At 37.0% G+C, this 25,515-nt stretch overlaps 1 protein-coding gene across 7 annotated transcripts in view; it reads left to right on the forward strand.

The window, feature by feature from the left end:
- The window catches only part of CNKSR2 (connector enhancer of kinase suppressor of Ras 2), a 207,030-nt gene that overhangs the window by 133,967 nt on the left and 47,548 nt on the right, over positions 1-25,515 (forward strand). For all 7 annotated transcript variants that reach the window (XM_059467046.1, XM_059467047.1, XM_059467041.1 and 4 more), the window contains 4 exons: positions 14,287-14,335; positions 15,191-15,363; positions 17,446-17,519; positions 19,925-19,996. In XM_059467046.1, coding sequence (XP_059323029.1) covers positions 14,287-14,335; positions 15,191-15,363; positions 17,446-17,519; positions 19,925-19,996 — 368 coding nt within the window. The remainder of the gene's footprint in view (positions 1-14,286; positions 14,336-15,190; positions 15,364-17,445; positions 17,520-19,924; positions 19,997-25,515) is intronic.

Genomic DNA, 25,515 nt, shown 5'->3' on the forward strand with positions numbered 1-25,515 from the left:
ATTTGTGTTGTGTCTGTGAACTAAACATCTCTTGTATCCTCTTCTGGTGTTTCTGAATCCTCATATATAAATTTTCTGCACTTCTTTGGTTGTTTTTCCCATCCTAGAAATTGTTTTCGGTGTTTTGTTGATTTCTAGACAAGTTATTGTTCTTGCATTCTATTTTTCTTCCTCAGTATTGTAAAAGAAACCAACACAGTGTGTTAATGTTTTTATTAAGCTGAGGCAAACTGTTCGAGCTGTTGCTAATCTGACGTGCAGGCAGGTGTTCAATGTGATCTATTTCTGTAGGCAGAGAACAGCACATTTTGTCTTGAACTTTTGGGGCACAAGAGATGAAAACTCTGACATATTGTTGTAGTTTCTCAAGTTCATTATGTTTTCTGTAAAGGAATTTTCTTGGTGTGTTGTGCTTTGTTTTTGTTGAAGGAAAATAATGTGGTTATTTAGGAGGGAGATAGTCATAGGTCAGAAGAAGTTCAGTGTCAGGTTAATAATAATTTGCTGCTAACTGGATCAATGCAACTTCCCCTTAGCCTAGAAGCAGCATTGCCATGTGAAGAAAAGCTTACAGGCTATTGTTTGTGGTAGTAAGTGAGATTGCTTTTTCTTTCATAACTCCCTGCAGTATACAATACGCTGTAAGCTCCACAGATAAACTTATATTATTGACCTTGTTTCTTCTCCCTTCCTGCATCCCATTATCTCTGCATTTTCCAGTGTATGCTCAGTTGTTCATGTGTTCTTACCAATACATAGTGACTCACTAGTTGTAGGACAAGTGGCAGAAAAATAACAGCTTCTCACTATGCTGTGATAACCAGACTATTTAAATTTGTTTAATTAATAGTGGAGTTTTCTTAGTTATTTTATTTGCATTTGAAAATAAGGTTAGTTTAGTATGAAATGTGTCACTTGAAGTTCATGTAACCAAAACAGATCGTTCAGTAGTGGGTTGAGCAGATAAATCAAGGTTTTGTACTATTGGGATTTTGCTAAATTTGCATGTGTTGATATGTACACATGCACTTTAATATTCCAGTTCTATTTTTAATAAGGGAGAAATGAAATAAAAGCTATCAGCTGGAGTTTTGCTGCAAATTGCATTAAGTTGGTCCAACTTTGGTAAATTTCTTTTTTTTCCTCTTTAGCAATGTATAACCATTCATGTGGTTGAAATGCAGCCTGATAACTCTTCATCACATAATTCACAGCAATACTTGCTGCAGTGAGCACCCCTGGAGAGCCAGGCTCTCTCCTTCCTACTCTGCCAGGGAGGCAGCAAGGACCAGGGCTGTGAGCAGGGCTCAGTTTGAGCTGCTCCTCCCTCCACAACTCCCCAGGTGGCTGTGCCAGGGCAGCTCCTTGGGTTTTCTCAGCAGAGCAGGTGGGGCAGCATGAGCCGGGGTCAGCTGGCTGCAACAGTGATCTTGTTGAGAATACTTCAAGTGAAGAAGATTTGTTTATGGACCTATTGCAAAAGTCAGTTTTTAGCTAATAATATAAATTGGAAAGGAGACAGTAACTTTTAGCCAAAATGACTTCTACTTAAATCATGCATATTTCCAGGTTTTTCTTGCCTCCTACAAACCCCTCCAGAAAAAATACAGGGAAATGCTTTCTAAAAGTTGAATGCAAAATGTCTATGTTTAGATGTTGTCAATACAGAGAAGTCACTAAAAAACTCATGATTTTGAAAACTTCAGATCTAACTGAAGTGGTTGATTTTCCTTTACTTCTCCTTTTCCTTTCTGCAGAAAGGCTGAAAGGAAGTAAAAAGTGAAAATACTTTAAACTACATAATTTTTTATGAAAATTCTTGAATCAAAAATGCATGTATTTATAAAACTTTTAATCATAGTACCCAATAACTAGCATCTTAAAAAGTGCATAACATGTGCATATAGTTTCCTAATAAACTTATGTGCTAGCTACCCATCAACCTATTGCAAAAATTTTTCTTTATAAAAATGGCGACTAAAACACATTAAATAGTGTAGAATGATTTACAAAAAAAATAGCCCTAACAAAACTTCCCCACTGAAAAACTAGCAGTTTCCTACAATTTTGGATATCACAGTATTTAAAGAATTTCTGTTCAGTTAATTTTTTTGTTATGGGTATTTGTAAATAAACAAAAAATTTGTAGAGAACAGATTAAAAATGAGTTGAACAGATTTTAAGTAGGTGTCTGAAATTTTGAATGTCATTGTACCATTACAACAGATGGCGTTGGTTTTTTCGTAACTTAAAAGTGTCTGGAGTCCAACTATGGCATTATTTAAATAACAAGCCTCCTTTTTTCTTTTTCTCCTCCCTGTTTTCACAGTAGTCTATAGTTAGGCATGTAATTGTTATAGAATAAAAATCTAGCAGTTGGTATGAAAGTTCAGTTTAACCTGAGTGCATAGTAAAAAATATTTTCTAATAGAGTCTCCATAAATTTTGTTAATATTTGAATTAGTGTTAGTTCTTTGCTGTGGTCTTTCATCTCCATTTAAATATATGTATTAAAATAATACTGAAACTTGCAGATAGATTACAGACTTATGTGCTTTAATTATCTGCAAAGGAAATCTTAAACTCTCTTTTGAAAATGTAAGAATTATGTAATGTAAAGAAATTATAGTTGTGTTCCAGTTAAAAACCATTGGCATTTTATATTCCCAGCTAAGAAAGTGCACTGGATTTCAAGTAACTGTCCAGAAATTAAATAAACATAATGAACAGTTTTAGAAATAGTCATGAAAAATTTCAGTGTCTAATTACCACAGTGAGAAATTATTTTAAAAATCATTTCTTTACTGCTTTGTTGAAAGTTATCCCTTTGCAGTTGAAATATAATTGTGCACACTGTACTGTGCTTCTACTCTAAAGGCAGAAAAATGCAAGCCTTTACTAAAAGTAGTCCATATGCTGTTAAAATGTCACAAGTGAACAAACTGTAATTTCTCCTGATGCCTGGACTGTTCAAAGACAGCTGTCTCAGACTGGGCTGGGAGGAGGCTCCTGGGTGCCTCAGGGCAAAGTCCAAGACTGAGCTGCTGTGGTGCCTGGGTTTCTCCTCAAGTGCTTCATGTTCATGGAGCTCCAGAAGAGCTTGGCTGGTAAGAGCTCAGCACCTGGATGTCCTCTCTGGAGATAACTGGAGCATTTAAGACATTTACATCTTTCTTCTCTAGGTTATACTGGTCACATCTCAGCTAAGTTTTTGTCGCCTTAGGGGGTTGTTTGTCTTGTTCTAAGACTTCAGCTCCTTGCTCCCTTTTTCATCAGTGTAATGAGGAAATAAGCTGTGATGGTAGCTAGGTCCACATGTATGGAAATGGAAGGAACTCGCTGCATTGCAGTAGAAACTAAGCAGAAGAGGCTTATGAAGTTATAGAATAATCTGATTTGGAGTTGTTTTAAAAGCCTCAAAGTCTATTCAGAGGCAAAAGTGCTAGTCAAATGTTTCATATAATGCAGTGCAGAGAAGCAAATGCAGTTGTGCTGTGAAGACATCATGAGCTTCTATCCATTTCTCATCAGCCTAATCTATGGTTCAGGTATAGACAGCCCTTTGCTCTGAGAGACATATAGAAAGAACAATGCTGAAAAAATTAAAGGAAAAGTAGCATAAGAAAAAGAAACATAATAGGAAATTTTTACCTGTTGCCTTTATGAGTCTGAAACACCATAATGTCCCACAGCCTCATTGGCCATGGGCAGCTTTGAGTGCCTACACATGTGGGGTTTCTTTCAGTTGGATACTTGTGGGTTTGTATATTTGGTTCAGACAGGAGAGCAGCATGTCTCACTCATATTCTAAAATTTGGAATAGTGGTTCCAGGACTTGGCCATCTTCTACATCCAAAAAGAAACCATCTAAACAGTACTGTATGTATCCTTTCATTTGAATGCAGCACTTCACAAATGTAGCAGACACAAGATAAGCGATAAAAATAGTGTTCATGTTGTTAAAATCTGTGTAGAAACTTCATCTAGGTCATAAGTGACCTGTATAGCATAATAAATAAACAATGCAGTGAAACAGTTAGTTAATAAGCAAAATATGCCTTTCTTGTGACAGTTGAAAAATGACTGCCATAGGCATAAAATTGTTGTGGTCAAAGGTAATTTTTGCTATTCCATCAGTTTAGTAAAAGTTTGGTTCAAAATAAATCTACATTTCTGAGAGAAAAAGCAAGAGAGAAACAGCATATAAATTCCTTGCTAATGGAAGTTGGCTTTATATTATTTTTAGTCTAGTGCAATCAACAGAGAGGAATAGAGAGGCCTGTGGGTCTAGTCCTCTACTATTACAGTTAATCTCTTTCACTTAATCCTATTCAGATCTGTACTAAATTCCACATTCAAATAAGGTATGAATTGCTGTTACTAATGATGGGACCAGTAAAAGGTGATTAACTGGGTGAATGGGTAGCCAGTTGTCATAATTCCAAGTAAAATGTTGGACAGAGGGAGGAAAGACGCCAGCAAGAGCAAGGCATCTAATGAATTTACTACAGAAAAACAAAACCCAGATGCCTCAGAAACCAGCATAAAGTGCATAGGATAATAGGATAATTCAGTCTGGGAGCAACCTCAAGAGGTTCTGTGCTTGGTCTTTGGCTCAAAGCAGGGCAAGCTCTGAGGTCAGACGAGGCTTCTCAGGGTTTTGCTCAGCTGGATGCTAAACACCTCCTGAGATGGAGTCTGAATGGACTCTTGGCCAACCTGCAGCACTGCTTGTGTGCCCCACAGCAGGAAAGTTGGAGATGAACAGCAAAACAGGTGTTTTGGCACTAGCTGAGAGGATAGCAACTTGCTCAGATTTAAGGGATAGTTTCTGTTGTTTCATTGCTCCTTAGCTAAAATCATCTCAGGGATGTGCCTTGGTAATCTCACATCTGTTTTCCCAGCTCTAGACTCTCAGTCCCTTGAACTCAAGACTGAAGAGAGCAGATGTGCATATGCAGCTTTTATATTTGAGTTCTGTTTGAGCATATATTTTGTGAAACACTAATACTTAGTCTCCTTGGGAGGGAGTGCTAAGTTCTTTTAATTATATGGAATAATATCTGCATTGTTCTTGAGGTATATTATTCCTGTCACAGATTAGAGAATATTTTCACATCTGCATTGTTTCTCTTTGAAAGAAATAGGTAATACCATTAATTTGCTCTTATTGGGGAAGTGGTTGCCAAATGAAATTTGAAGGTATTGAATATGGGAGATTTTACATCTAATTCTATATACTCTCTGATCATTTCTAAAATCCAGAGTTACTTATTGCAACAAAGCAAAATCCTCTAGAGATGAGGTAAGATTTGTTTATGGGCCATCATGAAGCACAGTGGGAGTCTTCTGTGGGAAATTTTTGTTTAAACTTTCTCTATTACCTTCTTTTGCATTGTGACCATGAGGGAAAAAAATGGCCTGTCATAATTTCTTTCCATGGCAAAGCTGGGAAAATCTTTAAAAATTAGAGAGTTACTGTAAAGGTCATCAGCTCTGCCAGTCCAGATTTATTCCTTACTGCATAGAATATAATGGTCTGAAAATGTAATTTTATATGATCTAGAGATGTAGATCCATACATTAATAAATCTCTCATCTCAGAACATTTCCTAATTTCCTTTCACGTCCCCATTCTGTATTTTTTCTGTTATGTATTTCATAGAATCATTCCTGATTTTATCCTGCTTCTATTACCTGATAGAGGACCATTGCTTTTGTAGGTATTAGCATTGTTTGAACATGAGTAAGCTACATTACCTGTAGCTGGTACAATCACAGTAGCACAGTTTTATTTCTTATTAATGTAGAATAAGTGATTTAGTCCCTCAGTTATTCCCCTTTGATAAAGAAGAGATGAAGTGCAGTACATTGTTCAGAGAAGTTTATGTCAGGTATTGCACAGAGGGGACTCAGCATGAGTTACCACTCCAGTATGCTGGGGATTGTCACATCCAGGAAAACTTTGATCCAGGGCCTGCCTTCTCTAGTGGCTCTTCTCTGTTTTCCTTTCTGCACAAGGGAAAGGGAGATACCAGGGCTCTGAAAGCATTTAACCAAGGACACTGGCTGGCATGTGTCAAGAAATTTGGCATTCTAAAAAACTTGTACTGAGTGGTGGAAATGTTGTTTGAATTAATGGAGCACATGTGCCTGTTTCAAAGTGCCATTTTATGTCAAAGCATCAAAATGCTTTGACAAAGAGCTCCATTGTTTCTGAACAAGGGATTTTTTTCCAAGTAGTGGTTTTGACTCCACAGGAGTCTCTGCCCCATTCCTCTGCCCCACTTACACAGTGATGGCCCCTCGAGCCTGCTGCTAACACACAATATGGGAGATTGCATGGTTCCACCTGGGAGGAAAATGGCTCTTAGCAGCACTGCAGCTCCTGAACTGAAGCTGTTTTGTTGGGTGTTTCTGTTCTACTGGAGAGAAGTGCTTGTTGCTTAGTGCCTGATCCCTGAGTCAGCCAATCCATCTCTGCTACTGTGCTGTGCAGGAAAAAGCAGCCTGGTATTTTTCATAAAGCAATAACTGCTTTTTGTCCACTTCTCAAGTATATCCCTTTGCTTTCAGATAAACCCAAGTAGATAGCATTTCCAACACTACAGAATTCTGGCTTTAGAGTGATGTGTAAAATTTCTTGTAAGCTGGTTTGTACCCATAAAATCACTATGGCCAGCTCAGAATTAAAAAGACCTAGTGTTATCTTTCCCCACCTTCTGCAAAGTTCTGCTTCATCTTATGCTTAAAGGAAACCTTACTGAATTCCAGCAAGTAATGAGACCTTTATCCTGCAATGAACTGTTCTTTTTCTGCCTTAATTCATAATGGCAATGGAAGTATTTGGTATGAATTTTAACAGAATATGTAATTCCTGATGTACAGGAATTCTTTCCTTCTTTTCCCCCTGAAAACTTCCCCTCTTTTGAAAGCCAGAGGGAGTTTTCTGTTTCTTTCCCCAAAGGATATTATGTCCAAGTGCTTAAAGAGAATAACTTGCAATAGTGTATCTTCCTTAAAGCAGAAATCTGTTTTCGCAGACCACCTACATCCTCTGCACTTTTTCTGTCACACAGAGTATGAAAGAGATCATGCTGAGGGGCACAATCAGAAGTGTTGCTCCCTCCTCCTGCAGAAGGAGGTGTTTGTGCTTGTCACCATAAGCAAGCACCAAGGTGTTGTAAGTGGGCATGAGACTTTTATTCTAGGCTAATGATTTTTCCTCTGCAAGGACCAGGGGCTTGGTGGAAGATGTTGTTATTGCCCCAGGGGTGACTTTGTTTTACAGCAGTTTTTTTCTTCTGAAAAGATCCATGTTGTGCCACAGACCACCTCTTGAATCCAATAGTACATCAAGAATAAGTTTCTGAAATCTGTTTGGATCATCTTGCTGTTTTAATGTTTAGATAAGCATACAAGGAAAACCTGCCTTCCCTGTGAATAACATAGAAATTTTCTAAGCAAACCAAGATTTTTTGTGGAGGAAATTGCAAAGTTTGGTATCTGCTGGAGGGGCGTAGCAGCAGGGCACAAGTATCCATGGGGTCTTTGGGGTGACTTGTCTCAGACACACTGTGAAAAGGACTAAAGGCAATGGACAAAAATTGAAATCCAGGAAATTCCATATAAACATAAGAAAAATATACTTTTACTGTGAAGATGGTTTAACTGGAGCAGGTTGCCCATGGAGTTTGTGGAGTCTCCATCTTGGAGACACTGAAAACACAACTGGCCACAGCCCTGAACAGCCTTCTCTGCTGGAGTCTGCTTTGAGCAACAAGGCTGGATAAAATGATCTCCAGGGCTGATTTCCTGCCTCAGTTGTTTTGTGGTTTTTCTGACTGGTCCATTCTCTTCAGTAAGAGGTTAAATTGGGAACTGATGGGGAGTAGAAATCCAAATAAAGGGTTAAATACTGTTCTGTGACAGGTGATAGTTTAGTTTCTATTTTCCTTCTTAAATGGATACACTTGAAACACAGAGTGATGGGGCAACTGATGCATCTTGGACTTATGCCATTAAAGGATACATACAGTTTTTGAATCCTCCCTTTCCCTCCTAGATTTCTTACTGTCAATAAAAAGTAGTGTGGGAGGTACCAAAATTGCATGTTTCAAAGTAGATGTAGAGCAGAAGAATGACCACAGAATAAATTATCCTAATGAGCAGCACTGGTCTAGTTTAACTGTTTATTCTCATTTGCTTCCAGCAGCTGTGACACTGCTGCAGTCCTTGTTATGTCAGTCAGAAAGACTGGGGGAACATGAGAACTCTCATTTAAAGTTAATGTTGTCCAGGAGTTTTGCTGCTTTGGTATTTCAATATTTCAAAGAGTCCTGTGGCTTAATGGCTAAGAAGGCGAGTCTTTCCCTAGTGGTGGAAAGCAGCACCACTGTATATTATTTTTTCCAAATAGCCTAAAGATTTAAAAAATCATTTTATTTTTGCATTCATTATGCTAACAACTTCTGACAAAATACTTGCACTACCTTCTGTAACTGCTGAATTGTATCCAGCTACTGTAGTATTTGCCACAGATCCCCCCCCCCCAAATGATAAGGAAACATTTAGAAGTGGGAGAATGAATAAGAAAAGCTGTGCTTGCTATCACATTTCAGACAATCATAGTTCTGCCCTCAGCTAGCCTATTTGTCTTGGATAAGCTGACATAGGGGCAGTTGTATGAAAAGAATTGACATCTTAGATGTTATCAACCCTTGTAGATTATGTGATAAGGAGACCATCCTGCACAGCTCATATAGCCATTGCTCACCTCAGAGGAATATATAAAATTTGGCAGCTTCAAAATATCAGCCTATGTTTTTTATGCAGTAAAAAGCTCTTGAGGCACACACATGCTGTTTCTTTCTTTTTGTGGACATTAACAAAATGCAAGAAGGAATATCTGCTGCTGATTGGCAGGGGGTTTCAAACTTTCTAATCTGACAGAGGTCTTACCTCATCATATCTTTATTTTCCACAAATATCCATAAAAATAATTAGTACTGTGTGCTATAGGCTCTTAATGGAGACTAAACAAGGTGGTAAACAGAAAAGATTTTGGCAAAATCCTGTGTTGTGAGTACCCTTAAGCATGAGATGTTAATACTGATATAAAGTGTGGTGTTGTATCTAAATAGGTTTGCATTTTCCCCCTTTTCAGTCTTCTTTTAGCTCTGAAATTTTGGATCACAACACACCAAATGCAGAGAAATGTGTATGTGGTATATCAAAACAGTGAAAATAGAACATTGCCCGTGTTCTCAAAGCATTGAGAACGATCTTTCAAAGTGAGAGATCAATGATATGATTTGCAGAACCAGCTTTCATTTTTTTCCCAGATCCTGGCTTTTCCATCTGTAGCAGAAAGTTCCAGTAATCAGATGTGTTGCAAGCTATCCTGCTGAAACTAGAGAAAGCTGTCTTACAGTGACAGAGGGGAAGTGCCTGCCTGTAAACAGTTCCTTGGTGTCTAAACTTGCAGCTTGAGAAAAATTGGATTTGACCCGAGCTCTAAATAAAGCTATAGATATGTGCCATTTTCCCTTTCACTCAGACTGAGCCCACATTTGGGTAGAAGGACTGGATATTATTTTTTTCCATAACCTGTTTCTCTCTTCCAGCTTTTTTTAAACGAGTGAGTGAAAAATCTCAGAAGAATAGTGGAGAAACAAAAAAGCCCTTGAATGAGAATTTTAGGTGCTGTCCAATATAGTACTAGTTGCTGTGGTCAGTCTGTTCCTTCAGAGAATCTTCAGTTGTGCTCTTTTTTTTGTAGACCTACACATTCTGTAACCATGAAGAAGTTTTTATAACTATTAGAATATATTTATGTTTTGGGCATGGATGTAATGTTCTGTAATTTAGGTCTTAGAGAAGTCTAAGGAACAGCTTAACCTCAAATCTTCAGACATCTTCCTCAGACTCTTAAGTTTGTCAAAATAACTAATCTTCTCAAATTTATTATTTTGATAATCAATCTGCATTCTACTTTTATTTGAGCTATCAACTGGAATATAAGTTTTCTAACTTTCATCATAACAGTTACATCAGTCTCCTCTTCTGATAGCAGTTTCATTCCAATTTAATATTAGTACTGAAAGACCATTTTATTAAGTTTCCTATTTGGCATGAAGCAAATAAATTCATTTAAACTTAAATAATTTCACACTTTCATTTAAATTCATTTTTCCAAATAGAGAGCTATGAAATTACTAGTAAATAAGTTACATTTTCAGGCTTCTGAACATTAATGACTAACTTTCCATCTGGTTTCCCTTCTGAACATTAATGACTAACTTTCCATCTTTTTTCTCTTCTGAGCAAATGCAGAGCAGTCACAGGACTAACCGATAATAAATACTTTCTCCCAGAAGAGAAACCTGAATAACTGTGAGACTGAGACAGAAACATGAAAGTCTCATTTCTTGAAAATGTGTTACACGTACCAAGATGCTGATATGTTACTGTGTGCATGCAGAGTATTGATTAGAGCACCTGTGTGGGATTATTTTCTTGCTAAAAAACAACTGCAATTACAGGCCAGTGGTGATCTCTTTGGTTGGTATGAGCCTCCACCTGCAAGTTTTTTCCAGTGTAGCTGCATTGCTGTGTTATAATCCTAAAAGGCTTTGCCCTGGGGCAGGTTGCTCCTTACAGGTGTGCAGTCTGCTGGCCTTTCGGAACTCTGTCAATCATTTTGAAGACTGTTAGAGTAAATACGACCCACACAGCAAGTCTGGTAATGAACAGTTGCAGGAAGAGTGGGACTGTTGTGGCTCCTCCCTGCACAATTAAATCTCCATTGGCTCTGGTTCAAGCTAAGACCTCAGAAAAATAGGGCTAGAGGCATGCTAGAACATTGGTAAGAAAAACCAAACAGACAAAAAACAACCAAAAATCCTCACCCAAAAACCAAAACACCAAACCAGAAACAGAAAAAACCCTTTAATAAATGGTCTTTTATTCCTCTTAAAATACATGTCCCTTGAGGCTGCTAATAGGAAAGGCAGGCTTATATATACATTAAATGTTTCTTTGATATTCTCCTTAGAGATGCACTTGTCCAGGGGCTTTATTAAATAGAACAAGCTCAAAGATCACATATTACAGGAGAGAAAATCATTGTGTCTAAAAAAGTCAGTGAGTCTCAGTGTATTCAAAGGGGTTTTGATGAATGTTAAACATCAAGTGATACCTTGGTTTTGGGTAATGTAAAGTTTTTCTAGTTGTGTTTTGGATGATTTGAAAGCTTATAATTCAGAATATTATTAAAGAGTTTCACATTTTCTTCAGGAGTGCCAATTTCCATTTCTCTTAAGGTACTCATCCATTTAATCTTTTCAGTGTCCGTCTTGTTTCCATTTTACTCATTATTTTGAGTTAATAATGAATTTCTTTAATATGGAATGCTGCTTTCTATTTCATTTCATGCTTGCTCTCAGAATTAGTAGAAGAGATGGATTCTTGGAAACTGGGACAAAATGTTTATGAAAGCAGTTACTCAAAGCCCAAGGTGTATCAGAATCAAAATGCAGTGAGCATACATTGAATCTGGCTTTGTGGGCAAGTGATTAAACAGTGTCTTACAGCAAGTTTGCATTAGTACAGCTGAATTTCTTGGTGTAAATCCATGGTTTTAGGGTTCATGGCATTTAGAAGTCATAGTTACATTATTTCTGTATTTACCACATCACAGAATTAAGCTGTAAAAGAGGAAACATCATAGTGGCCAGCATTAGAACAGGTTGCTTAAAGAAGCTGTGGAAAGTACGTCTTTGGAGATAGTTAATCAAGGCTGGAGATGGATCCAGTGTTGGCTTCAAAGCAAGCCTTGCTCTGGTCAGGAGGAAGGATATGACCTCCTGACACCACTGAGAAAACAGCACTTACAACTGGTAAGGCTGTAGATTGCATTCAGTGAGTTCCTTAAAAAGCAATAAAAGAAGCATTTTTAGATTTCATGCTCACTTTTTTGTTTTTGTTGTTGTTGTTCTCTAATTACATATGTTATATTACATATACATTTTCTGAGTTAAGAAAAAAGATGGTGCTGTTTTTTGCAAAGGGTCAACTAACTTGAAGTCTGAAGTCCATGTAAAATAATACAAAGTGCTAGTTAAAATCACTGCAGTGGAAATTATTCCTAGGAACTTCTCTCAGTTGTTGAATTTGCCTTTAATTATTATTTCATTCAATGAACTAATTTAGAATAATAGCTGAATTTAATAAAACCTTTCTATTTTGCAATATAACATAATGTATGGAAAAATGGTTAGACATGTAAATTACATGCTTTTTTCCTGTTAAAAACTGATACCCCTTCATTACCCTTTCTTCCCAAAAACTGACTCAGAAGTTAAGAGGTGTGAACTGAGGTTTGCAGGATCAATTTACAGACAAAACATCTAAAGAGAAGGCTTTTCATATGTTCTCACCTGCTCTCAGAATTACTTGTGAGAAAATGGAGCAGAGATTTTCCTTTTCTGTTTTGACACTGTGAAAATAATAGTGCAGAAAAGTCAAACAACAGAATGACATTGTCTGAGTTGTGAACTGAGAAGTGCTAAATTTTGGATTTGTATGTTTGTGTATTTTTTCATCCACTTTGAATTAAGTAAGATTTCCAGAGGGAGTTACTCATTTCTGCTCAGCCACTCTGTTATTCCTGGGTCATTAAGATCTCTTCTAGTCCTTCGCAGGTTGAAATATTTTGTGTGATGTAAGTGGGATGGGTGTTGCTGTCTTGGTTTGTTGAGAGCTGGTGCTGATTTAATTGGTAACCAGTAGCAGAAGAAAAAGGACAAGAGCCAGGAAATGAGAACAAGTGGGATCCTCTTTTTACTTCCCAGTGGAGGCCTACTTTGATCCACAGAGGTAGCAGTATAGGGGAGTAGGTTTTGTCAGATATGGTCTCTGAGGGATCAGCACATGTAGCAAGTCAGTTAAATTTTTTAATTACACTTAATTATTGTCTTGCTAGTAATTATTCCCCATGGGCATGTTAGTTTTTGCTGCATGAAAATCTCTCAGCTGTGAGGCAAGAGATCCCTTTGAAGCTGAGTCTGCTGTCTGTGAGCTCAGGGGTGTGGGAAGCAGGGAGGAGAGACATTATTAGAATAAAGTCATTAAGGTTGGGAAAGAGCTCCAAGATCGCTTAGGCCAAGACCAAACAATATCACATCAATTAAGCCATAGCACTGAGTGCCAGGTGCAAAACCAAAGCTGCTCTTTGAATTGAACTTAGTCTTGTAAACTAGGGAGAGCGTTTCTGTTACCACTAGGAACAGGATTTGGACTTGCAGAACTGTCAGTGCTTTTGCTTAGATTTATTTTTACCAAGTGGCACAGAAGTATTGATTTCTGTATTGATTCCTGGCAAGCTGAAATAGAAAGTTTTAATAAGCAGACACGCTAATGGTAACCTTTTCTTAGTTTTAACACTGATAACATTTGTCTGCCTTTCTAGAAAACTGAAGTTCAAAACAAGTCAAATCACATCTTTAAATTTTTGCTGATGCATTACAGATTTATTATTTTTTTAGTTCACTGGGGACTGTGTTTATCTGAGTCATAGTTTTTAAACAGAAATGGTTATAAAATGTGTTAATACCTATTGATCTTACTAATAAGCTAAGATCTTAAATAAAGGAGCAATTTCCATCCTGTCTCATTGTCAGGGGAGTTTGTGGGAGTGGATCAGCTGAAGGGAAATACTTCCACTTTAAAACCTGGTGAAAAAATAAAGTTCAGACTTTTTATTTGGGATACTTTTTTCCAGTTGTGATTAAGCAGAATTTACTGATGTCTTTCAGAATACTAGGCCTGGTTCTGAGAAAATTGTCTGATGATCTAATGACCGTTGTATGAATACTTCCACACCTGCATTAGGCAATGTGCTATTTTGTATATTTACATATAGATGTCAAGAATACTTTATTTAGTGTATACATTAGAAATACATGGGCTGTGTAGCTTCATTACTGTACTAAACAAAGAGAGATATTCCTTCTTTATTAACAGAACAAGAGGAGAGGGACCATTTTGGGCAGAAACTACAGTTGGTTTGGCAACTTAACTGGTGATCTGTTTTGAGATGTTTGACAGTGTGCTTTTGCTTTACAACCTTATGAACAGGTGAACTAAAATCATCTTTGTTCTTAGGCTAGAAGTCTCTTGGTTGATGTTACCTGATATGATTTAACATAACATTTCTTTTATTATAAGTATGTGGTTGAATATAAACACTGTAATTTCACTTCTTCCATTTTGATTTTCTTGTAGACATTTCAGCAGTCTTCTCTACAGCAGAAAAGTAAAAAGAAGAACAAAGGTAAAAAATAAATTTGTTTTCATACATGGGTATGAAGGGATTTGCCAAGATGGATTTTATGGTATTGCAGTATCTGAGGAACTCTAACTTGTTAGCTCCAATAAAATGTTCAATTCAGTTGATCACGTTGAGAATGTATTAGTCCATTTCTGATGTCTCAGTTACCTAATGTTCCTCTACCTTCATGTATCTGCTTTTATCTTTTTTTTTTTTTTTTGAATACTTAGACTCTAGCCTCTTTGGGGCCAGGGTTGGTTTTTCCAGCTGTGTTCAGGTAATGCCTCACTGCAGCACTTGCTCATTACCTACGCTCTCAGGTAATTTATATCATAGTAAATTTTCCTCCTTTGATTTTGAAGTACAAAGGCCTTAGGAACTGTTTAGTTTCAAAAAGAGCTGCAAAGAGAGGTTTGTGAACACCTGTGAAGTACTTAAATAGTTGTATTTGGTAACCAAGTGGGAAGTACATAAATTTATATGCTGTGCACTTTATTGTAATGTGAAATTAGTTGAAAATTACGAACAAGCATTTTTCTTATTTTTAAATATCTTGCCTTTCTTTTCCCTATAGTGTCTTCTGTCTTCTCTTTCTGTGTGGCTTTTTTTTCTTTTTGTCTTATCCATAGGATATGAGCTCTGAGATGCTGAACATGGTTTGGTTTGGTTTGGCCTTTAAATTACGGTGGTGTGCATAAGCTTTGTGGTCAGAATGCTTGTAATAATTTTTCATGGCAATTCGAGGTTGAAATTTTTAATTAATTTTCTTAAACATATATATAGTGCTTTCTGACTAGATATCTTGTTGATTTAGTGGACAAATCAAATGCTTTCACATCACCTTATTGTTGTTTTCAGCTCCTATTCCTGGTAAAAGCAAAAGACGGATCTCGTGTAAAGATCTTGGCCGAGGGGACTGTGAAGGCTGGCTTTGGAAAAAGAAAGATGCCAAGAGTTATTTCTCCCAAAAATGGAAAAAGTACTGGTTTGTCCTGAAGGATACATCTCTGTATTGGTATATCAATGAAGAGGTAAACACCTGTACTCATGGTCTCAATGAATACTTCATGTAGTGCTGTAGTCAGGATTTGGTGTGAAAACAGTGCTTTCAGTGCTTATATATGTTAATAACTTTATTCACCCAAACAATCATACTGAAATTAATATTAACTGTCTGACAATATTACCATGAAGATTTTGAGATATCTGTTCCTTCCAATTCACCTCTTACTACATGGAGAAATAACACAGTTTTCTGTGTCCTCATGACACCAGTTTAGAATAAATTTATCCTCAAACCCTTGAAAGTGAAAAGGTAATTACTTAATCCTGTCATTCAAGCTTAGTCATGGAAATGTAAACTTTAATGTTGTGCTGCCTGGTGTTTCTTGTTTATCTCTGCTAGGCAATTAAGGAAGATAGTTCTGTTTTCTCAGTTCTGTTCTCCTGTTGTTTCTTCTTTGTAGCTTTTAATATGATTTCAGTGCTCATAAATGCTGAACTTAAAAGCACAGGAGCATCCCAGCTGAATTGTGTACAGCTTTGAGTATGCAACATTTTCTGCATTGGTACACATTTATTATATCAGCTTTAGCTGCAAAGCTTTTTGCCAGGGTTATGATACCTTGATTTTTAATCCTATTAGACTCATTAGTAAATATGCTGAGATCAAACCATTGTTAACATCTGTATGTACTCTGTCCAACTTGTTCTTTTAATCACAGCAAGCATTTGTACATAACTTTTTCAAAGTAATCCCCAACTTCTCTCTGAGTAAACAGAGAGCAAGTTGTTCCAAAGCTTGTTTTCTCAGACTCATTCCATTTGTGCCTTCATCCCAGCTTCAGATCAGTGACCCTAACTCCCTCCTCTCCATTCTCCCTCCCTTGGCTACTACAAGGTTTTCATCAGGGCAGTAATTGATGCCTACAAGTGCAGTGAGTGGTCAGCACTGGGTCCAAGGAGCAGCTCTGAGCTGTGCTGTACTTTCCATGTGGAGTGCAGTGCTCTCAGCACCTCCATCTCCTACCCCATCCCAAGTTTCCCTGAGGTTTTCTGAGTTTTGGTTATTTTTGAGCCCTCAGCTCCCTCAGTGTCTGTCATCACCAGTAGAGTCAAAGGCTGGTGGGGGGTGCCTCAGTAGCAGGTGGACAGACAAGCAAACACTGCTCTTGCCAAAACTCTGTTTCTCTCGGCAACCATTCAAAAAAGAAATAGCAAGATTATTTTAAACAGTGTCTTTTTGATTTTAAAATATCTGCTAATGCAGAACCAGTAACAACCCTGTACATTCCACATAATGACTTCAGCTCTAGTTTTATATGCTGATTTGTGTCTCTTACTTATTTTGAGGAAGGCATATAATCAAATGGACTGCATATGTGGTGTAAATAACCATTTAAACTCTTAGGAAAAGATGTATATTTCTTCACATACATTTGTGTGTTTTCCAGTTTCATTTCTATGATCCTGTGTTAATTTTGCATGCAAAGTTATGAGCAGTTAAATAACCAAGTCTGTGTTATTGATGTAAGAGTAGCTTAATATAAATAATGCTTTCAAACTGTGAAAAGTCAAGGGAGATTGCATAGCTGATAAAATAAACCCTGTAAAATCTTCAGAGGAGAGGGGAGAAAGGTCAAATATATGCTGAATGTTGTAGAGAGATAAAAGTAGCTGAAGAGATATCATGCCTCTTAGCTGTGGTACATAAAATGATAAACAACACCCATTGAAATTGCTTTTTTTCTCTGTTTCTTCGACCAGGCTGCATTTCTCCTTACTAATTAGTCCATTTTCCCCAAAAATTAACTAATTACAATAACTAATTGACTGAATACATTTGGTGATTTTGTATATTTTCAAATGTTGATTCAGCTGTGAAATTGTTTCAGAAAACTGAGTATTTAAAACTGTATTTTTCACCAAGGGATCTGTCTTTCTACTTCAGCAGAAGTCCCAGTGACTTCTGTGAGAGGTTTGCCAGAGCAGAGCAGACATAAGTATTCCTTTTGTAAGAAGCAGGCAAGTGAAAATATTTGCAAGTTTTCAACAGGCTGGTTTTTTTTTTCCTTACACTTTAGCTACAGTAATATCTCGAACTATCTTTGCAGGATGAAAAAGCAGAAGGATTCATCAGTCTACCTGAATTTAAAATTGACAGAGCCAGTGAATGCCGCAAGAAATAGTAAGCATGCTTAAAAATAATGCAATGATACAATAAATGAACTGCAAACCTAAGACAAGGTTTTCCTTTAAAACAGGGAAATAATGGACTTTGTTACAATTGTCAAGAGGTTGTATCACAGAAGAAGCTATATGAAAAAAGCAAATTATTTTTTTCTGTTTGGAATGCCATCTTGCCCAAAGAAGGCTATTTTTTCACTTCATCATGAACCACAGTGCTTGATTAGACCAAAGTTAATTATGAGCAAGAAGGCTGCTTGGCTGCTGCTGTCCCTTTATTTTCCTAGTTCTACTTTCCTTTGTTTCTTTCCTGTTTGGGGTTGCTGTTTTCTTTATTTGTTTGTTGAGGGTTGGAGAGTCTTTGTGTTCTTTATACTCAATAAACAGCTTTAAGCATAATACAGAGACCATCCAAATAAGAAAGTCCCCAGGTTCATGGCCAGGCATCAATATTTAATGTAACTCCAAATCCATTAGCATAATCTCAAAGTTTGCTGAGACATTATTTCAGTCCTGGGGCAGATAAAAAAAAAGAGGATGACAGTGATTTGTTGTATTTTTGTTATATGACCTAAAGTCTCAAAGAACATTTCTTCTCACCTGTTTATGTGGCTGTCCAGGTTTGTGCTATTGCAGAAATCCATTTATTAGTTAGATAAGTTCAAGCATGCGTAGCAATGTGACAGGTCCCATGCTCCCACAGGGATATTTTTAGAGCCATTATTGTTCAAAATTTTTTTCCTTGCCTTCTAGTATTTTTAAACAAGACTGGAATTGCTGAAATTCGTCCAAAACATAATTTTCAAATGCAATATGGTATGATTTGTACTACCTCTAGTTCTACAGAAAGCACCAACCTTGTATCAGTTGATCTATATCTCTCTTTAGGATGAGCTCTACACTTCAAAGTGGTCTCAAAGGGCAGAAGATAAAAGCTGTGAAGAAAAAAAAAAAAGATACATTAGCTTGAGTCTGTTGTCCTGTGTCCTTGGGCCACATTGTTTCTTTTTTGGTGATGCAGCCGCATAAAGTCAACTCATTTTTCAGAATTGCACCCTGCTGAAATCGTTTAGTTTGGTTTTACTTGATTTAATGTCTGTTGAATAGCAGCACATAAAATGTGGTTATTAAGATTCTTTGCTTGGGTGTCACATAAAGGGAAAAACCCTCTAAGAATCCAGATGACAGATGCTGTAACAGTTTTAAGAAGTCCAGTTTTAGGTCTCAGTGACTTGATGATGTCTTTCTAAACTGGCAGATGTCACTGTACATCTGCTTTGACTTGCATAATACTGTTTGCTGTCATGTGATAGAGGAATCTGTTTAGTCTCAGTGTTATGTTATCTTCTCTAGAAGTAACTTTCCTGTTACCGATTTCATTTGCCTGATTTCTAAAACACTGATATGTGTACATCTGTGTGCACACATACATGTATACTGAAAATTGCAAGCATGATAAGTATAAAAAAATGGTGATAAGCACCATTTTTCTGAGACTCAATTGATTAGAGAGTGAGAATTATTATATTACATTATATATATGTGTGTATGTGTATATGTATAAAATCTATTATGTCTCAGAAAAATGGTGATGATGCTCATTATGTATCATGTTTGTAGTTTTCCTTATTTTCTTTAGGACTGTTACATTTTTTGTTGTTAAGAGACACCTTCAGATTGTTCTCAAAATTATTCTTCTCTACTGTAAATTATTCATTATTTCAAATGCTTTTGCTGGATCTTCACGTACTTCACCATAAATCTTTATCCAACATAGTTAAAAGACTCTTTCTAGTAATTTATTTCATATTATGTATGAAATGCAGTAATTCTCTCAGCCCAGTCATGTTGATTACTTTGGTGGAAAGGAAAGATGAGATGTAATTGCCCATTGCTTAGGATGACCTTATGAAGACACTGTTGATTTATGACAGCTTTTCAGAAGTCAATCAGCACATCACAATTTCCTGCTTGAAATGCAATCATTAGAGCTAAAGGTAATGTCAAAGTCATTGGGATGTGAGAAGTCACAAGGACTGAAAATTTTACTGTTGTATTGAATTAATTGTTTAGTCAGTTTTCTGTTCAGAAAAAATTAATAGCTATATGTATATCAGCAAAATTACCCAATACATAAAATTCTATCCTTAACAGTACACTGCAGGTGATGGTTGAACAATTATTTATGCACATATGAATCAAGGATTATTTAGAAGGGTAGTTGAAGAGCACTTCACTTGGTGAAACCTGGCACAATCCTAAAAGTTGTATGTTCATATACTGTTCGGGGGCATGCAGAAATATGAACTCATCTCATTCCTTGGTGACCATGTGATCTTACATTTCAGATTAAAAAAAAAAAGAGTTGTGCCATTACATTTCTTTAATTGTGTTTTTCCTCTACAGTGCATTCAAAGCCTGCCATCCTAAGATCAAAAGTTTTTATTTTGCTGCTGAACATCTAGATGATATGAACAGGTAAGGAAATCTAGCAAAGTTCAAGGACCCACTCCTTAAATGTGAATTTTCTTGAAGCTACTAATAACATAGGTATAACAAATTACTTGTTAGTATAAAAAGATAAGTTTAGTTGCTGAGAAAATAGGTGCAGAGAAACATTGTTTCTGACTGGCTTCATATGTTAATTATTTAATTCAAAAATATTACCTCTTTTTTGACACAAAGGTTTGAAATCTTTAGAAACATGATTCCATGTTTCTAAAAAGAAATAAATACAGTGTGTGAAACAACATCCAAACACAATTTCAGAATTTCAGGTTTCTGTTTTTGGTTGTGTGACACCTGCAGAGCTGAGGTATCGCCAACTCTGCTTCTTTTCATACTCCCAAACACATGATGCTTCCTCTGGGATTCCTTCTGTTTCATGTCCTGAAGGGAGTAAGAAGTTGGAGAAAGATTTAAAACAGTCATTGTTTTCTTATGCCAGTCTTGAAAAAGGAGTGGAAGTTACAATGAATTTTGCAGATTCTCTCCACTTCCATGAATTTTGAAGTGAAACTTTGGTTGTATTGGATTTGATAGGGAAAATTTCAGCATTTCAAAAAGAACGAGGACTTAAGTCTTAGCTCTTTGAGTACTAAATTTTACTGCATCTGTTCTTGGCTCCTTGCACAATTTTTCAGAAAAATTATTGAAATTTCAGCACAAAATAAACACAATTCCTCTTAATTCATTTGAATGGTAAATTAGACCGTGAATCCCATGTTTATTCAAATATTAGGGGCTTTATTTCATTTATTTTCACAATATCAACAGAAATTAACTCAGTTCAAAATAATATGCCATTTTCATCAAATGACAGACAACACAAACAAAAATCTATTATTGCAGCCTGAGAATTGTTCTATCTTAGATAATGTCTGTTGATATCCTCAATGACCAGAGCTGTTTTCAAAACAGAGGAAAAAGGAGATAAAACTGAATCAATAAAACTTAGCAAGGCCTGTAATCATGGTTTAAGCTCTCTTGTGTGTACTAGATTCAACTACCTGGCAGAGCACCTTCAGGATACTGCCAGTTCATTGCTGATAATATTTGGGTGGAAAGGCATGCAGATACTACACTGTGCCTGCTTTCCTTTAGAAATATCTGTCAACATTTTTTTCAGAAGTTTGTGCATGACTGAGGCTCACTGCAAAATCTCTTCACAGTTAGAAAACTTAAAACCTTTTTATTGGTTTGGGAAATTTTAGGCTTGCCTTTCCTTGATAATTCTGTCCAGCCAATCACTCAAAAAACAGTTTGTTGTGCAGCAAACAGAATAATGGCTTGGTCTGTATTCAGCATATCCTGAACCATAGCAGTAGCTGAATCATTCCTGTCAGCAGCTCCTCACTCAGTATGACAAGGCACCTTCTTTTTGAGGATAGAAATTTATATATTTTTTCAGTAATCAGAAAGCAGCAGCAAATGTGCAGCAATATTTTAAAAATATATTGCACAGTGAATAACCCAGGAATTACAATATTTTTATTTTCTCACCATAAATATTCTTTTTACCATATTTTGAAACTAGTGCATATTAATTCCTTTAGAATGAGCTTGACAGAGTTTGGATCTGAGTTATAAACATATAAATTTAAACTCTGTCAGGGTCTGTGGAATTACTTGAAATTCTTACATTTGAGTTGCTATCAGAGTCTTACCAAAGAATTTTATTTTTTTCTCTTTGTTTAAGGTTTTAGAAAAATTATTTCACTTTCACAAATATTCAGTTAACTCAACAGATGGGAAAAAATTTACTGAAAAATAGTCTTTCAAATGCAGGGATAATAAAATACTTCCTGTCTAAAAGTATTTTGAAGCCTAGATAAAGTAAAATATGGAATGAAATTATGAAGTTAAATTAGTTCTCTTTTGATCATTTTATGTTCTTTTTTTTGTCAAATTTCTAACATAAATTCTAGTTATGTATCAGGCAGTCATTTCAGTTTTGTTTATACTTGAAGCAGAAGAAACAACAGTAGAAAACTGCTAATATATGGAATGACTGAAAATTCAAAATCGTTCAATTCCTTCATCCCTTGTATAAAATGATTCAGTTGTTTCTATTAAAAAAAATGTTTGCCAGCTATGAAGTTTTTGTTTGTGTGTATCTACTCACATAAAATGGGTATTTTAATCTCAGGTTATTCTGTCACTATTCAAATTTTCTTACTACTTTTATGACTGTGCCACACCATGGTGCTGGTAAGGAGTCTGGAGAGCTGTAATCACTGAATTTTGTTGCTGTGGCATCTGAAGTCCCATTAGTCCATATGGTCACAACAGCAAAATGTTCTTTGTACCTGTTAGCATGCTTTTTCCATGTGAGAAGAGGACAGAATATCCTTTATAGATGTAAAGAACTTTTTTCTAGTGTAAATGTATGGTCATGGAAACATGTTGCTTGGAAATTCGTTGTTATTCTCTTCACTCTGGTTAAACTGCATTCAGGTATTCATAGACACTCTAAGGTATCCAGATTCCCATACAGCAAGTTCATCCTATAGCCTTGAGGTTTATGATTAAGGAGAATTTGAAACTCTGCTCTGACTAAATTTATTGCATCTACTTGAATGTGAGATAAGATAGAAACGTTTCCTACTAGTCTGTGAGAGTGAGTACTGTGCATCCTTCCTTACATAAATTGCAGGTCTCCAGAAAGTCAGGGGGTTTTAATCCTGTTCTATGTGTCATAAAACTGTTTTAATTAAATACTGACAAGAAATGAATGTGCTGTTCTTAAAAAGAAAAAAAAAAGGAAACCTGAATGACTGCTGCAGTTACCAGTGACACTGTATTGTCATACCTAGAAAACAGACTTTAGAATTCTCACAAGAAAATTGAAGCTGTATTTGCTGTAAAGAAACAATATGTTCTTGGCCTCTTGCCCTCCAAAGGTTACAGTGCCTACCAGGACACACACACTGAAGGGAAGAAAGATAGAAATCCTCCCATGGCCTAGGGCTTTGTATCTGTTAATATGCATATTAAGAAACATTTCTGTAGCTGTATGATTGGAACTTTTGTCCTCAGTGCATTGTAACCCAGGCATGTATTACTCCTCTTCCATTCTACAGGAGATCAGTGTGTTTCCTCTTTGATACAAGTCCAGTGTGTTGGATTTCTCATACAAGTCTGACTTGAACAAACCAGAACTTGAACAAACCAGAATAGTACTTTATTAAAATAATACTAATTCCCTAACCCTATCTGAAGAGGCTTTAGCAGCCACATATCAGAAAATATGCAGAAGTCAATACCATTCCTTTAGTTTCCAGACTGGCAAACTGCTCAGAAGCTGTGGTTGTTCACAGTGTACAACCTCAACAGGGGTTACAGCCACCTTCTGGTTCACCCCGCAGGCACTGCAGGTCACAGTGCACACCTCAACACAGATCATGACCTGCAGAAATTCATTAGAGGTGAAGTCATTCTGCTCTCTCACTCAAGAGTGAGAGAATGCTACACATTTCCTGGGCTCTCATTAGATTTTATTTTTCAGGAAATAATGCTTTCCTGGAAACAGTCTTCTGTCATCTCTGTAAGCAGCATCAGTTGTCTGACAGTTGAGTGTTCATTAATTTAACTGGTTACCTCAATAATAAGCAAACTTACCAGGAAATGCTATCACATGTTTAGGACAGAATGAAGGACAGGAGAATCTTTATAGATCTATTGTCTAATGCTTTGTGGTCAGCAGCCCTACCCAGTGGGGCTCATAGGTGGCTGTTCCCTGCTGGCAGTGCAGGTGAGGGTGGTAAACCAGGGGTTGAACTGGGGATGTGAAATCCTGAAGAGGTGAGAGGGAAGCAAAGCACCATCCCCACTGTCTGCCATGCCATTTGACAGAGCAGATGCTTATCATCTTGTGCTGCTTTACCCTCAGGGCACAGACAAGTCTCTGGCCTTTGCTGGTCCCTCTGCAGCACGGGGCTGGAGTGCTTTGGGTGAGGTCCCTGCCTCTGTGCCTCTGATTTGAGCTGGCAGAGCTGGCTCAGCTGGCAGCTGAGCTTTATTCCCCAAAGGAGGTCTTCACATATCAAAAATGTGAGCCTAAAATATGGCTTTTCTTTTGGCTTTGAAGGTGTAACATCATTGTCTGAGATGAGGTTTGTTGGATTTCTGTTCCTGTGTGCTGCTTGTTTTTACAACTGTATGGCACTTGCTAACAATTACAACTCAAATTGGAAGTGTCCTCTTCAGCTTCCCTATTCTTCTGGCAGAAATTTTGATTGTGTGGTAACATGAAGTATTCTGCAATCACTTTAGGAGCAAATCCCTAGCTTTCTTCCCAATTTACAATGATTTATGGATCATTAATATGGTTTACGGATCAAAAATGTGGTCACTGTTTGACCACAGTGGCAGTCATTGGAAAGTGTCCCTTCGCCCATGCCAGGGGGATTTGTAACTAGAAGATTGTTAAGATCTTTCCAGCCTAAAGCATTCTGTAGTTCTCTGACTCCATGATGACAGGAGTTAATTTCTAGGAAAGCAACTGTATTTTATGATTTGATGCTTGCTCTGCACTGCAATGTCTCAAAGGCAGGCATGCAGGAGACATTACAAAGGTATGTCCTCTGTTGAGACAAACATCCTGTTTCTGTGCATGCAGTATGCAAACAAAACCCATCAGGCACAGGTTTCTGACATGGGGGTTTCCCATTCCTGAAGAAAACCCAAACCTGACTGCAGTTGTCTTTCTGTATACCCTAGCAGTTAAATTGCAAACCAGTAGGTTGGCAAACCAGGCCTGTCAAATTCTGGCTATGGGATGACTGGAGCAAGTAATTCCAGGTTTACCATGGACTGGACAACACGGGAGATTGCCATGGTGGTTTAAAGCCTCGTTGATGAAGGACCTGATTCAGTGTAAGCATTTGGCTGATGAATACACTGAGAGCCCCATGGGGAAAGAGCACAGGTTGAAACTGCCCTGCTACAGACAGTTCAGTGTATGCTTGGCAATGACAGCCCTACTAGAAGAGAGCAGCAATAGCCTATTTGCTTTTTGGATTGGGTTTTTTGTGGGCTCGTTTTTTGGTTGGTTTTTTTGTGTGTTTGGGTACTGGGGTTTTTTGTTTAGTTTTGTTTGAGGTTGTTTTTTTTTAATTTGTGCAGTTTATGGAAGCATTTTTTCAAAGCTAAATTGGGATTAAAGCCTTAGATGTGAATTGCATTGAAGCAACTATCTTTCTCCCTGCATTTCTGTGACACAAACACAAAAGTGAATTCTGATATGTCTCCTTGTCTTTGTACATGGCACTGTAGGTAAGCTCTAAAACATAATGGCATAATTAAACCACAATGTCTGTTTGGGAGTGAACCTTTTCTTTTTACTGCCATTTTCTGCTCTGTTCCTCTGCTAAGTTGCCAATTCAGGCCTTAAAATATTGCTTCAATCTCTGAAAAGTGGTATTTGTTCTTAAGAAATCAGAACAGCAGGAGTATTTGTGTGATGGCATATCTGTGAGCAGCAGACTTAACAACTC

Source organism: Ammospiza nelsoni, chromosome 2 (assembly GCF_027579445.1).
Source record: "Ammospiza nelsoni isolate bAmmNel1 chromosome 2, bAmmNel1.pri, whole genome shotgun sequence".
Lineage (NCBI taxonomy): Eukaryota > Metazoa > Chordata > Aves > Passeriformes > Passerellidae > Ammospiza > Ammospiza nelsoni.